Source organism: Lycorma delicatula, chromosome 3 (assembly GCF_047948215.1).
Source record: "Lycorma delicatula isolate Av1 chromosome 3, ASM4794821v1, whole genome shotgun sequence".
NCBI lineage: Eukaryota > Metazoa > Arthropoda > Insecta > Hemiptera > Fulgoridae > Lycorma > Lycorma delicatula.
The window spans coordinates 161,467,111-161,483,623 of NC_134457.1; the positions used below are offsets into that span (position 1 = coordinate 161,467,111).

The 16,513-nt window shown below is 28.8% G+C and overlaps 2 protein-coding genes across 5 annotated transcripts in view; one reads left to right on the top strand and one right to left on the bottom strand.

Annotated features, from left to right (window-relative positions):
* HisT (Histamine transporter) overlaps positions 1-16,513 on the bottom strand; it is a 239,010-nt gene that overhangs the window by 189,817 nt on the left and 32,680 nt on the right. The window contains exon 1 of one of the 2 annotated variants that reach the window (XM_075360916.1): positions 6,180-6,190. The exons of the other annotated variant lie outside the window; for it this stretch is intronic. The gene's annotated coding sequence lies outside the window, so the exon portion shown is untranslated. Of the gene's footprint in view, positions 1-6,179; positions 6,191-16,513 lie in introns of those variants that run through there. 2 annotated transcript variants of the gene reach the window in all.
* The window catches only part of LOC142322160 (uncharacterized), a 528,320-nt gene continuing 521,220 nt past the window's right edge, over positions 9,414-16,513 (top strand). For all 3 annotated transcript variants that reach the window (XM_075360909.1, XM_075360911.1, XM_075360912.1), the window contains exon 1: positions 9,414-9,605. In XM_075360909.1, the coding sequence (XP_075217024.1) occupies positions 9,583-9,605 (23 nt within the window). In that variant the 5' untranslated portion in view covers positions 9,414-9,582. The remainder of the gene's footprint in view (positions 9,606-16,513) is intronic.

The window sequence follows — 16,513 nt, forward strand, 5'->3', positions numbered from 1 at the left end:
CCTCAATAAAACATACTCACATAAAACTAAATCTCATTTGCATAAATGCATTTGCACAGATTCCTCCATCAAAAGTACAAAAGTCCATAAAAAACAAACAATCATATGATATTAAAGGACAAAGAAAAAGAAAAAAGTAACACAAGTTGCTACGAAAGGAATTTAGTCTCTTCATCAGGTATAGAGAAGGTGCTTATCACTTAAGGGATGTCTTCCTAGCCAACGGTCACTCATACTCCCTCAGGTCCAGAACGTGAAGGCGTTGAGTCGCCGGATATCCTTACTGTTTTCTAGGAGATTCAACGCTAGATAGTTCACATGATTACCTTGCCGTTATTTTTAATGTGAACCGAACCGCTTGATTTCCCCGCCGACATAAGGAAATTCTAGATGTGAATTTTCTTCGTTCCGTACAAACCACTGCGTCTTTGTAATGATTCTCGCCAACTTATTCTGGAAGCGTTGTATAACCGCAATGTTGTTCCTCCTCGTCTTACTCCATGGCTGTATACCAAACGTCCAAATGGGTTTCACAACGACCTTATAGATTAAAAGTTTTTGGACCGCGACAAATGTGAATTCCTGCTTAATAACCAATAAAGCTTCTTAAAGCTGATATTTAGCTATTTTCTTTTCTCTTTCACATGGTTCTTCCATGTCAGGCGATGATTAAGGTGGAGTCCAAGGTACTGTACTTGGTCAGAATGCGGGGTAAAAACGCCGTCTAGATTGATTCGGGAATAGTCACCCCTCCTTAACGCAAACGTGACACGACTCGATTTATTGTGATTTAATTTTGTTCTCCATTTTGTTAGCCACTCCCCGATCAAGTTTAACGCCGATTGAAGCATAGATACAAATTATATATCATAATTCTATATATTGTTGTAGTTTTTGTGTATAATACGAATGAATGAATGAACATTTTTTAAGAAGGTTTAATAAGACGTTATATTAAAATAATTTTTACCTGATATCATTATAAATTAATAAATTTGAATAATTCTCAACACCAATCATCATACAAAAGAAAATTATAATAAAAAAAACAAAATTCTTATTTCAAGAAAAAAATATGTATATTTAATAAATATTTTATGGAACTTATCTAGCACTTCAAACGTAAATTTAAATTTAACATTATTTGAGTATGAATGAAACAAATTATAATCGCGTTCAAAAATGAGAGGAAAACTAATTTAACGATTTAAACTATTTCACAAATCAAGTTCAACTCTGTTAGAACTTGGAACGGAATACCTACAACTATTCTATTTTACAATTAAGTGGCTCATCTATAACTACGCCTGACCATCTAACTAAATTTCCATCACTGAAATTAACTCTAAAGTTACAATATTTTGTACTCCTTAAAAACTGATTTGAACTTATATCTGTTGTGTAAGTAACTACTGTTAATGTATTATTTAATTAAACTGATTATTTTAATTGTATTACTGCTATATTTTAATGTTTAATTATTAAAAAATCACAGATAAACAATATCGTACTTTTTTATATGAAGTAATAATTATATGAAGTAATTTTCATCGTTGTGCTATGAAATAATTAATTTTATTTTTAGCATTTTAGATTCTTAATACATGCAAGAACGTATGTAGGATTAATGAAAAAAAAATCATGCGAATCATTTGTAGTAGCTTAAACAGAGAAAAATAAAATATTTATTTATAAATTTATTTGGAGTAGGCCTTTCTTTTTCCTGTTTTAGCCTCCGGTAATTACCTTTCAGATAATACTGCAAAGGATGAATGAGGGCGATGTGTATAATGAAGTGTAATCTTGCAGTCTCAGTTCGATCATTCCTGAAATGTGTGGTTAATTGAAATCCAACTACCATAGAACACCGGTATCCACGATCTAGTATTCAAATCCGTGTAAAAATAACTGACCTTACTAGGAATTGAACGCTGGAACTCTCGACCTCAAAATCAGCTGTCGGAAGATGCGTTCACCGCGACCGTCGGTGGGTATTTTTTTGGAGTAGGCCTATAATTATAATTCATAACTACCCAAACTGTAAAAAATGTGTATTTTTTGGTATAGGAATCGAAACTTATTAGTTATTTAGTTTAATTAATTATTAGTAATAAATACGAATATATAGTGTAACGATCAGCCTGTTATATTATAATATTATACCGTAAATTTATTTATGTAATATTGTAATAGTGCTGAATAAGTAATAAATGTACACTGTAATGAGTATATAATCTGTATTTTAAAATAAGTACATATTTAGCCTGTGATCTAGATAAAAGAAATTAAAGAAAATTAAAAGCCTCACAGATAAAAAATTAAGTCAATGAGTGAAAGATTTATTTCTATGCTAGATTTTACAAATATTTAAACTTACCTCTCCACAATTCTATTTATCTAGAGGTAATCATATTTTTCTGGATTTACTAAAGTGTAAAGGGTAAAAATTGAGCAGATATTGACGCTAAGAAAGAAGTGTATTTTTATATTCAGGTGTAAAATAAGATTCTCATCAGAGTGCAATTTTTGAACTGCGTTTCCAGTAAATATTATCCCGTAACTGGGATTTTGTTAGTACAAATAACCCAAATAAAAGTTAATTCACAAATCTACAAGGCTACTCTTAGCTTCATTTGACTGTTCCGAGAAAGCTAGTGCAGGGTCATACGAGTAATATTAATTATTGGATATGGGTCGTACAGAAGGCACGCCGTCTATATGTTATGGGAGTTCAGAACTATTTTTACTTTCCTGTCATCAAAGTTCTACAGCTATACTACAAGAAGGAAAGTATTGCAATAGGCCAAAAAATAGGGCATAAGTTTTTAGCATTTCTCGACATTTCATAATCCAGGAACCGCCCAAAAATGTGGAGGGGATAATATTTGTACGTACATATGTATGTTTTTTTTTTTGTGTGTTTGAAGCTTAATAAATTTTGATCCGATAAATCGATTTTGATAAAATAGGAAAATTGAGACTAGTGTATATGCGCAATTTGTTGGTAAAAGTTTGGGATCAATATTTCCAGATGGTGAGATAGATAAAGTTACTTTGGAGTCAATTTTCACAAAATACTGCAAACATAATCCCACTATATATTAAGCTCAGTACATGCGTATATGCTTAACTTACAATTTTAATAAAATTTACCCCCCCGCAATTCTCTTCCTCAAAATCGAAAAAATTATTTTTTTATTTTTGCAAATTTTTAACCGAATTATTTTTTTTATGTCTTCCTAAGTATAGTAATAGTAGTATAAGGGACTCAAAAAAGATACATTGAGAGAGCAATACTGGGAAATGGGGGAGCCGATAAAAGTTTAAAAATATAGAATTTATGTATTTTTTTCGATGTGAATTTCCAAATTAACATTAAATCTGAATTTCCAAATGCAACATTTCGGAATATGCATTAGATATGTTTTTAAATACATCCACAGTGATGCATATACTTTGGTTTCTAATCGTCACTATTTTGCTTTACAAACGAATAGATTTCGATTAATGTATTTTAATTCAATATTAAAAAAAAAAAAAAAATACTGTTTACTGCAAATAATATTGAAAAATACTGTTTGTTATATTACTAAAATGTTAATAGACCCAGCTAAAGTACAATAAATACGACATTTTCTTTTTCTGTTTAGCCTCTGGAACCACAGTAAAGTATTACTTCAGAGAATGAATGACGTTGATACGTGTGAGTGTAAATGAAGTGCAGTCTTGTACAGTCTTAGGGATCATTCCTAACACCGGTATCCACGATATAGTATTAAAATCCGTATATAATAAATACGACACTGTGAAATGATGCAAAGTGATTGAAGACAGAATATTACCTTATGTCATTTACGAATTCCAAACCTCCCACTACACGGGCTCACCAACGCAATATATAATATCTAACACAAATAAGATAAACTACTGCGCATTTACAAAAAAACTGACTCATTATACTTGAATAATATTTAGATAAATTAAGTAATAAATATTTACTACAGAAATAAAACTAAACGTCTTGAAATTTCGCGACAGTAATTCTCTCTTGACATAAATTAAGAAGTAAAAAAGAATCATCGTTACTCATACGGGTGTTGAATTAACCGATATTTATGTTTATTAATTATAATAGTTAATATATGGTTTTTTCGGTGGTTTGAAGCTTCTTTTCGACATAAAAATTATAACTCGACTATTTTGTTTGATTTTATAACGAAATTTCATTTTATTGCTAAAAAGTTGTCTTTTATAATTCTTCTAAAATATTTCCTTTGGAGAAGAAAAAATACTTTATCTTTCCTGTTATAATATACACAATTACTGCTTACAGAGCAGTAAGCTAGCCTCCGGGAACCACTGTAAGATATTACTTCAGAGGATGAAAGAGAATAATATGTGTGAACGTAAGTGAAGTGTAATTTTGTTTAGCCTCAGTTCCAAAATTCCTGAGATGTGTAATTAACTACCATGAGATGAAACCCAACTACCAAAAAACACCGATTTCCACAGTTTAGTATTCAAATCCATATAAAATAACTGCCTTTACAAGGACTCGAATCTTAGAACTCTCGACTTTGAAAATCATTGCCTCTACTAGCATAGACGATTATTTGTTAAAATATTATTCGATATTTCATGATATTAATCACTCGAGTTCTAATAATAGTTGTTTGTTTTTAATAATATATAAATTTCCTTAATTAGGTTATTAAAACACGAACTTATCAAATATTTTATTTTTACAATATTAGGGAAAAACAATTAGAAAAAAATTATTACATTAAACATCAGCACAATCACAGAGCCAAGTTTAGGTTAAAAAGGAGTTGTAAAAACAACCTGTACTACTAACTTTTCTTAACTTTTTTCATTTTTAAAATTTAAGTTATAAAATTAAATTACGTAATTAAAGTTGAAATAAAATAAGACTATTTTTGATGTTTAGACTTATTTAAAAACTACTTATTAAGATTGGAACTCATCGGCAATTATGTAACACATCTATTAAAAGTTAAAAAAGAAAAATATGTATTTAAATCAATATCTTAACAGTTAACACGTAACTTTACAGGTGTTTAATGGTTTTGTTTTTTTTTAAATCAAAAAATCCGTTCTGAAAGAAGCCTGATGTCTCAGCGAAAGCGCTAAACACGGTAACGTAAAGTAAATAATTTAATAGTTCATTTTAATAAAATAAAGTAATTTCACTGTTATTAGTGCTACTGAATAAAAATGTATTATTTCTATTTATCATTTGAGGTTATATGGGTTATTTTATTTAGCAAAATATTCTCAATTAGGAGACAATAGTTCATCATGCATTTGGAGTTAATAATGCTACTTTATCTAAGTCGGATTCAATCTGCTTAAAAAAAAATTACTCTGCCGAAGTAAGTAACGTATTTAAATTTGCAATTTTATTTTTAACAAACTGTTGAATTATAAAAAATATTATGAAACAATTTAGAAGATTACAAAAATAATCATATTTAAAAGTAAAATGCGAACACTTTTTTAATATTTTTACAAGAAAAACTATTTCTTTTAAGCTGTTAAATTTTTGCCGTATATTCTTTCAGGGAAAACTAAGTAAAATGAGAAGTAAATAACACGTATCTTAATAATTTGGAAACAAATGACCATATATTAGTTATCATTCTTTCTGTAATACAATATTTACGATATCCTTATCAATTCATAATTTTAATAATTATTTGTAACACATATCATTTGTATTTGTTGAATGAATTACTTAACAAGCGAGACACTATTACTGCTAGTACCTTACAATATTACATGTGCTCAGTTCATTTTCCAAGTTAATTAAAAACCATTCTACAATAAAAAAGAAAATCTTAAGAAAGTTTATTTGTCACAAATAATACATCATTTAAAATCAATCTGAATGTGTAAATATCATTTTTTTCCAGATGGGGGATTAAAAAGGCCCGCCATGTGGTTATAACCGATCTATATTTGGCAGCAAAACACAGAATCTCATCTTTATAATGTATGTACAGTCATGCTATTACTGATGAATAAATTATCAATAAGATAGGATAATAATTTGTTCATTTAAAAAAAAAATGTCCTGCAGATCACATTTCACACAAAAATAAGTAATTTTAATACTTAAATGTCAAAAGAATAGGTAAATAACAGAGATATTAACTTACCGTATAGTTCGGTATCCACCACGACTGAACATGCTATCTTACGGAATATAGAGTAACTACAACTGTAGGTGTTTTATGTCACAACCTATACCGACATCTTTCGTGTATTTCTTAAACTACTTTTACGCTGTTAAAATTTCTTTAAAAAGAGTTTCCTTTTCGCTGACTGAAATGTGGCAATTTTATTTTATTTCACGAGTCGTTAAAGCCGATAATTTCTAATTCAATAAAAATTCAAAATAACTACCAAAAAAAACTTCAAATTTTAGACTGCGTGTACTGGATTATGAATGATATTTTATTTGTTTCTAGGAAAAGCTCAGACCCATAGTGTTATAATAAGTTACACAAATCAAAATAACTTTTTTTTAAGTTAACAAAAAAGTTTTAAATAAAGCGTATTCTTTGTCCTAAATAATTTATTATCCCAAATAATTTATTAAATAATAAATCATTTATTTATTATTTATAAATAATTTATGTCGTCTTTTACATAAAGACTACATAAATTAGTAGTCTAATTTATGTAGTAAACAGTTAAGAAAAGTATAACTTTTCACATCAAGTATTATAACTTGAGTGAGTATAACTTGATGTCTGTTTCCTTCAGTTGTTGCACAGTTGTAACGCGGTATGGTTTCAAATTTAATTAATGAAGAATTTTACGACAAGATGTGTATTTAACACCGGATTATTAGGATAACTTGCGTAGTGATTTTTTTGATCTGGAAGTAATTCTCCTTTCAATATCGGCAATGGCCTATGGAGTCTTAACGGAAGGTTGCCTATTTCGTTTTGGGTGAAACCGAACATGTTGTACGCTATTTTTTAACTAATTCGTGTATGCTGCTCTTCGCTGGGATACAGGCATTCGGAAATTTTTTCACGAATACTTGATGTGATTCTTCAAACGATCCAGGACGAATATAAGCCTCATCTATAGCTATCCTCTTCTGGATTGAATAAGGGATTTTACACAAACACAACTTCACTCGCAATACTGCACTGCAACAAAAAGTGTTCTATACTGACACGCAACTACCTGACAAACAACAACAACAACAAACAGCAAGTAGTAACAAATACATCCACTATTCGCGCTACTTGGGTGAGAGTCTTTCATAAATGGTGTTGGGTAGCGGTTTCATTATGGGTTCAGTTTTATGTTGCTCACTCTGTATATACTTAAATAGTACATCAATTACACACAATATTAGTTGATATGCAAGTTCATAGGAATAAATTAGACTAGATAAAATATTTAGTTAGAAAATGTGATGAAGTTTTAGTTTGTCTCAACTTGTGCTTTTGAGCGAACAAAAATGCATTAATTTATAAAAAGGAGAGTTTTATTTAATCTCTCCTACCAAAATAATGTAACACATTAGAAATAAATAAATAAACAAAATTTTGATAGAAACAGTATTTTTATTTTATTAATTTTTTTACTAGATTAGAAATCAAGAGAAGAAATGTACGAGGGGATGACAGCGATTTAAATCACAACAAAATCAGCTTATCGGTGATGTAAAGGTTAAAAAAAGCTCCGCGTAAAAATAAAGAGCTTTAGTGGGTGAAGATATGTTAGAATAATCTTTTCCTTAAACGTTTGAATTAACCCATAACATTTTTTTATTAATAATGTTTACAGCATGTACTTACTTCTGGTATTCTCTTTAAGAAACGTAAAAAAAAAAAAATAATAATAAAAGCAAAATAAAGATAAATAATTTTTGTTTGAATTAAATTATCAAATTTAAAATGAAATCCATACTCTTGGAAAGCCAATGAACAGTCAATTTAAATGAATATAAAAAACAATGATGAAGAGATGGCAATTTGTTTTCCTTGAAAACAAATTAGTTTTAAATGGTAAACATTATCTAACTATAGTATTACTTTTCTAGACAACGAATTGGTCACTTGTTTATCTTTCTCTTTATTTGAAATTCACAGAAGTACGTGTTTTATTTTACTTTTTCCTACGATGTCTGAGATGCGCACGTGTTGTACCCGTATCTGAGTAAGGTTCGTCCACACTAGACATTTATTACATGACATTTTCAAGCCCAGATCGAATTCGCCTTCAAAGCAAAAATTTTTTATGTTTTCACTCATTTCCGAGTATATCGAGAAAAATTTGACTGAAGAAAACACTATTATTCACCACAGGTTGGATACCATGAAGATGTATTTGTGTGAGCTAAAAATTCAGTTGGCGGAATATTTCCTGGAAGATAAAAATGATTTCTCGAAGAAATGGATACTCAATACATTTTCTGAAAATTTTTTGCAGCTGCTAAGTTACCAGTTGATATTCACGAACAGATCATCGAAATGTCTGCCTAAAAAACGTTACAACTAAAATTCATATCTGAAGATTTAGAATGTTTTGGCTTGATCGTAAAATTGTATATGGAGATTTAGTCAAAAAGCTATGAGAATATTCATTCTTTTTGCCACGTCTTACATCTGTGATAAAGGTTTTTCGTCTATAGTTGCGCTAAAACCTAAATATAGAAATCATCTTTAACCATTTGAAAACAGTGTGCTTTTGTGTGTTTCTAACATAGATCCACGTATTGAAAATCTTTTAAATGAAGAAGAAACGCAACCGTTTCATAAATTTATTTTCTTTACATGTACACTTATAAATGTAAAATGTTAGTAATAAATGCTTTTTCTCATAAAATGATTTCATTATTGTTTACTAGTAAAGTTGTAGGCTAATTTCGCGACCCCCGTTGGGGTCACGCCCCTCAAGTTGAGAAACTATGATCTAAATAATAACCATTCAGTGGTTGGCGGTAATGGCTGTTTCCTGTTATTTTATTTTATTTTTTTTGTATTAATATAAATAAATTGCAATATTGATTAAAGAAGATGTAATATTAGTAATCTTAGTTATTCTTCAATCTGTACTTTAATTTTTTATATTTTCTAATTTAGGTTTTTCCTGTACAACATTTTCTTTCTATTTTTATTTTAATCCACCAGGTTACTGGATTGTAAGATGTTATTTACGCACAACTGTAATTTATTCTATGTAAGCGGCTTCAGAGCTGTATTAGTATGAATTCATGAGGTAAATTTATATAACACTTGTATAAATAATACGTTAACACAAACATTGTTGACATCCTATAAACACGGTATATCAGTACCACGTGATGTGGAAGTCTGGTACTTGTTTTATGTTTTATGAATTCCATTATACTTATGTTAGTTAACAGTTTGTAACAGTACCAATATTTCGCATTATCTGCTGTTAGTCTAAATTAGTTGCAAACGTTTTGTTGAATATTTAATTTTATTTAATACATTTATTCGGTGATTGAAAGGCCTAGTAATAAAGATAACTAGTGATTTTGTGTGCAAATTGAAAATTATTTAGCTTTTATTGATGAGAATAAGATTCTATAAAAGGTAAGTTGAATAAAATAATACTTTCCAGATTTAACGATTTACTCATTCAGCTTTGTTACATTCTTTGAATTGCGATAAATTTATTAAACTATTTTCTTAATAAAAGTAGTTCGATCCTAGGTACTCATTTATTTTAGGAACAATATTTTCTCTTCATATGCTAACACAAGATTTTTTGTTTAGGTATATTTTAATCTAATAAAGGTACATTTAAATATTGGTTAGAGTGGTTGTACAGTTTGTTGTAAATACTTTTACTTTATAAATAGAAATATAATTATTTGTAATTTTTTTGTTCTATTATTTGTTGGTCGGTTTTTGTTTTTTATAAATTATTATATTTCACAATCTTTAGTGGTATCCTTAGTGATCTTAGTGGTAATCTTAGTGGTATAGTTCCTTTTTTATTTTTGCCCTCCTTGTTAAACACACCAAGAGCAACCGGCTCCGCCATTAGACCTAACATCAGTCGCTCTCGAGTGTCGCGGCAGTCGACTGCCCTCCTGTCTTCGTTCCCTGTTGGACGTTACCCGTCGTGTTCCCTCTCGCGTCAAGAGAGTGTCCCGACCTCCTCTTCTGGACACCCGAAACACTCCTCGGCGGGAGTGCTACCCTACCTGTCCCTAATCTACCAGGATCCGGACATGCATTGGCCATATCCTTCACTCCGCGCCAGCCCTCTCATACCTCGAGGGCCCCACTGCCACCGTCAGATACACCCCGACTCCTCCACTCTTGCGTGTGGTTTAGACAGAATGTCCTACGCGGATGAGCTACCTCCCGGCCTATATGAAACCTCGTTTTGACCCTTTTTTTTTTAAAAAACGTAACGTCGAGCAATCCAAACAATACAAATATCAATAAATTACTATAATAATCATATACAGTTCAATATTACAGTATCAATTATATATCAGTTACATAGTAATGCATATCAATTACCAATCAATATCAATTATAATTACAGTATCAATTACTATATGTTATCATCATACAATATAACATGTTCAGTACAATTACAAATACATTATAGTAATCAATACAATATCAATAATCATATCAATTACAGTCTAATATTACAATGTCAATTAAATATCAGTTTTACAGTTTGTATTCTCATATATTCGCGTAACGTAATTTAGAAAATGTAATGTCTGTGTTATAGCTGCCTTAATCAAGTGATTGTAAATCAGTCATTTCTGGAAGTTATCTAACCTTTCCTAAAAGATTAAAAAAAAAGAAGAGTCTCATGACAGGCTAATTAAGGAAACTGTGCAATTAAACTGTTCTGCTTCGTGGTGCATATATAAGCTGCCAATGCTACGTATTAGCACTTCTAGTCCACATGTTATTGATGACACAATCTCACAAGAGACATCTTCTCGTTTTTTTTACCATAGTTCGTCGGCTATATAGTGAACATCATTAATCTCAGTAAAATTAACTCTAATTGTGGCTCCTGTACTTCATACAATTTATACTCGTACGAAAGACTAGTTCAGACAATGTAGATTAAACAAATTTAAGTACTACATCTTGTAGGAAATAATCTATTATTACCAATTTATTCCAGTTCAGTTAAGGAAAGTTCAAAGTAGTCACAAAAAAAAGTTCACAATATTATTTGAAAAGATATTTAATTAAAGAAAACACTTCAGTTGAAATTTCTTCTAATTTTAAAACTGAAATTTATAATAAATGAAATGAATGTGATAATACCACTTAATTAATAGTAATATCGATGAATTATGCTTACAATTATAATGATAAATTTCATTGTGTTTCATAAACATTTAGGTTACGATTTTTTATTCAAAATTATTTTTATAATGAAAAATAAAAATAACTGTCTTTCAGGTAACTTTGGGTACTTATATTTAAAACAAACTCTCGGAGAGAAAATAAATATTTGTAAAAAAAAATTATTCATAAACATTAAAAAACAGTAATAACATATTACGTAATTATGTTGTATGAAAGTATTATTATATAACTAGTAGCTTTAATTAAATTTCATAAATTTTTTTGGACCAAGTAAATTTTACGTTATCATAATTGCACATCGTCGTCGATAATGTTAATAAGAAGTGTTATATATAAAGAAATATAAGTATTGGTACTACATGAAGAAGTAGCTTTAATTAGATAACATTTTAATTTTTGTTGAACAAATTAAATTTTACGTTATCATAATTAAATTTTTGATAATGTTAATAGGAATCGGTATGACGAACAGTTCTAACGTTTGGAATTTGGAACATCTCTGATTAAACCTCGGTCTGTCGGAAGATACAAATTACTCAACCGGTATCATTTACTTGATTTCTAACGTCCACTTTTCAATTTATGACTTTCTAAAGTGAAATCACATGCACAAATTATTAAAGGAATTAAACTTACAAAATATTTTTAGATATATGTAGAAAAATAGAATTCACATTAGAAACCCAAATTTCTAAAAAAAAACCTCTGCAAGCTAAATGAAAAAGATTTTCTTTAAATAATAACTATAAGGAAATAATTTTTCAGTTTTAAAAGTACTTTTAAATTACAACGGCCATTTTGAAAATGGTATCAATCTTTCAGACTAAGTGATGTAACAGTTTTACTAGTTAATGATATAACAATAGAATTAAAATTAAAAATGGTTCTGTGAGTTAGACGCGCGCGCGCACACACACACACCAAACTCCAAAATATTGGTTATTGATTTACCAAATCAATATTATTATTTTTAATAATTTACCATTCCATAGAAAATACATTTTTTTGTGATCTCATAATTATAGGGAACAGGCTTGTGATTGAATCAGAAAATTATATCCATTTTTTCTGCGCCCACTCAATGCAAACTAAATTGATCAAACATTACATTAATTTATTAATTAATATTAATAGTTCATTTTTATTATAAGATTTCTCTTAGAACTTATCGTATTAAGATGCAATTAATTTACAATTTTGAATATAACAGCCCAAAACACGCGCACTCGTATATTTATATACATTAGTCAAACTCATTTTTAAATATAAGTATAAGATTTAGAATAAAGCTAATTGGTAATACTAAGGAAATATGTTTTTAAGCGTTAAAAAACGATGTTCTGAAGTATATGCTTATATGCACCTGGAATATAAAAAATAAACTGAAAATTATTAAAAAATGGAAAATTCTTTTCATCATATAATTTTGTTTTTTGAATTTGTTTAAATAAACATTAAAAATAATGATGGTAATGAGGTTTTTGAACTTTTAACAATTTATAATAAGTATAAAATCATTGTTTCTCTGACATTATTTATTTTCAAATTTATTTTAAGAAAAAAAAACAATTTGATGTGGATATCACATGACACTTCCTCGTACGCATATTAAATTGCATACATTTTTTTTTTTTTTATATGAAAAGTACATAAAATTTTATTTCGTTAATAACTTCTGATATTTGTTCATTTTTTTTTTGTTATTGGATTATTATTTATCGTAAAAATTTTACAATCCGAGGTTAATTATTAATAAGTCAATATATTTAAATTAAAAAAAAGTTAAAAAAAAGGAGACGATATCTGATTGGAACCGATGCACCTTCCTCTTGTAAGATCAAAATACTCATTAATTAAAGTTTTATTTAGCTATAACTCTGGAAGTAATGAAAGTACCACTTATGAAATATCGTTGAAAAGCTCTCAATGAGAGCATATTGCTGCAGTTAAGAAAAAGTCCAAAAGCCAAATCTTTTTGGATTTTTGGGCTTTTTTGGATATTTTGGTTCAGTTGATTGCAATCAAAAGAGGAGGTGCACAACTAGCTGTTACAACAGTCCTAAATTCAAAATTTCAGCATCCTACAAATAATCGTTTTTGTTATACGAGATACATACGTACGTACATACTTACGACATACGTCACGCTGAAACTAGTCAAAATGGATTCAGGAATGGTAAGAATCAATATTTCCGTTGAAATCTGAAAACCGAAATTTTTCGCGATCACATTACTTCCTTTTTATTCAGCAAGGAAATAAAAATTAAATAGAATTAATTTTTCTAATACCAGCGACAAATACACACGAATTTCATGATTTTAGGTTATTTTGTTCCTGAAAAATAAAACCAAATAGAAAGCGACATTAATACTAAACGATTTTGTCACCATAATTTTAGTATTTTTGTATTCAAGTAAACACAGGAGTTGAAAAATAAAAGAACTCTGGAAGGGATCTAATTTTTTTTCTACTATACTTTTCCTCTGTCCTTTTTGTAATAGCAGAAAAATTTATGTTGATGAAATTATGATTTATATGGGCACATGAAGAAGAGATATTCTTAGCGTGTGTGACTATGAAATAATAATATAATTGACTCTGATTCACATATTTCGGAGATCTTCAAATATGTAGTACAACGTTTTTGATTCAGAATCTCTAGATAGCGTCGTCCCTTATGCGCGGATTGAATGACCTGTAGCTTGTTAAATTACTGCATCATCGGACCAGGTAGTATAATTACAATGTAACGAGGAATTGGTGGCCAGTAGTCATTATCAAAAACTGTATTTATAATAATATTATTGATTCGGTAGGGCTTCAAAGTATACCTCCCATATAAGAAGGAAAACAATAACATTACCGTTTTAGCATCACACCGATGCCCTATTATTATAATTATGTGTTGAATTCCATGGTACCTTTTTTTTTCTGTTTAGCCTCCAGTAACTACCGTTTAGATAATTCTTCAGAGGATGAATGAGGATGATATGTATGAGTGTAAATGAAGTGTAGTCTTGTACATTCTCAGTTCGACCATTCCTGAGATGTGTGGTTAATTGAAACCCAACCACCAAAGAACACCGGTATCCACGATCTATTATTCAAATCCGTATAAAAGTAACTGCCTTTACTGGGACCTGAACCTTAGAATTTGGGAAGACACGTTCACCACTAGACCAACCCGGTGAGTGAATTCCATGGTACCTAAATGGTGATTTTATCACGTTTTACGTTTTCTAGTATCAGGCAACGTAAATGGACTAACCAAATTGATGACAGCTGTAACGGTATTTTCTTGATTACAGATGGTTCTTAATCAGTAAATCTCGAGTTCAATTATATGCACGAATTTACCAGTTTTCTTTTATCCATCATTTCATTCACTTCCTAACAAAATAAATTTCTTGTTTAATAGAATATTCGATATTATAATAATTAAATAACTACAAACAGATGAAATATCAGAAAAAAACCCACGAAATTACAGGATTATAGGGATTAGTAGGAACTTATTACAAGTAAAAAGGAAATTATAGGAAGAGATATGAAAACAAAGCTTCAATATCTTATTATAGTAATTTATCCTGCAAGAAAAATTCCTGTCTTCTAAATGGGAATGGATGAGACAATGTTCCCGAAAGATCTTCCTAATAATAGGAATACAAAAGTTAAAGTCGTATATAACAGTTTAATCTTTTGCAAAATAAATCACTCACGTATGTGTAATAAACTAATTTTTTATAGTTTATTTTCTGGACTAAAATATTTTTTCCTGCTTTTGTCTATATACTGTTAATTAATAATTAATTTTACTAAGAATTTATTAGTCATATCTGAATTCATATTTAGAAAATAAAAAATAAATATATTTTTTTATCATACTGGGGTAGCTGAATATTCATGAGCGCGCGCGAACGCACGCACACAATACACACACACACATATATATATATTTATTTTTTGTATATAATTTAAAAAAAAGTTATTCGGGAATTTCAACCATTTCATAATTTCAAAGCTGCATATGGACTACACGAACAGAATTTTGCGACACTAGTATTACAGAAACCAGATATTTTTTTTAGCTACTTTAATTGAATACAAAAACTTGTTCGTTGATGTAATGCATACTGCTATTGTAACTTTCAAAGGAAAATCAATACAAAATGCGTTAACGTTGATCACGTAAAAAATTGTAGTTAAATGCATAAAATCCATTCTAGTATTTAAAAAAACACACACAAAAAATCGTATTCGTAAATAAATCAAACGCTTTATCCGGATCATTTATTGAATTAAATTCTTTTTTTTTTTTTTTAATTGTATAGCTTTCTGTTTATTAATTTTTCTTAAATTATCCACTCAAAAACTTTATAATTTTATTTTTATTTGTGAAATTGTAGCATTAAGCTCGCTTTCTAAAAAAGAAGAGTTCTCCACTAATGTTTGTGTATGTATTTGGGTGTAAATGTAGACAAGTTTTTTAACATTTTTTTATTTTAGAAAAAGAGGCCTTACTTTGTGAAAAGAGGCCTACATTTTTGTGTAGGCCTTACTTTCCAATTTTTAACTTCGATTATCTGAAATAAATGATGTTGAGTGATATCACAATGAATTGGAAAATAAGATAAAGTCAAATTAATAATCTATTACCCTTAAACTATAGAAATACTTTTATCTTATAAGTACAGATAGATTTTTATTTTAAAAGAACATTTTTTTTAACAAAGCAATGATTAAAATTTAAAAAAATGAATCTCTCGGAGAATAAAATAATATACACTAAAATTTTGTGAATTATTTTAGCAAATGAAAAACCTATATATATATAATTTTTTTTAATAAAAAGTTAGGATAATTATTAATACAGAAACTTCAAACAGAATTAATCTTTGTAGGATAAATACAATATAAATATAATACAAAAAGTATACACAAGTAAAGTGTGTAGAATGTTCGATAAAATATTTACTGTGGAAAATATAATGAATTATAAATATTTCATAGTTGAATAAATTTGAAGGAACGTTTTATATCATCTTATCTTTAGAGTTTTCTTCAAACTGTGATATATTTTATAAAGCTATTCATTTTTTCATGAATAGGATCTCTAAGAAGCCGTGTACAATGTTCTGAAAAA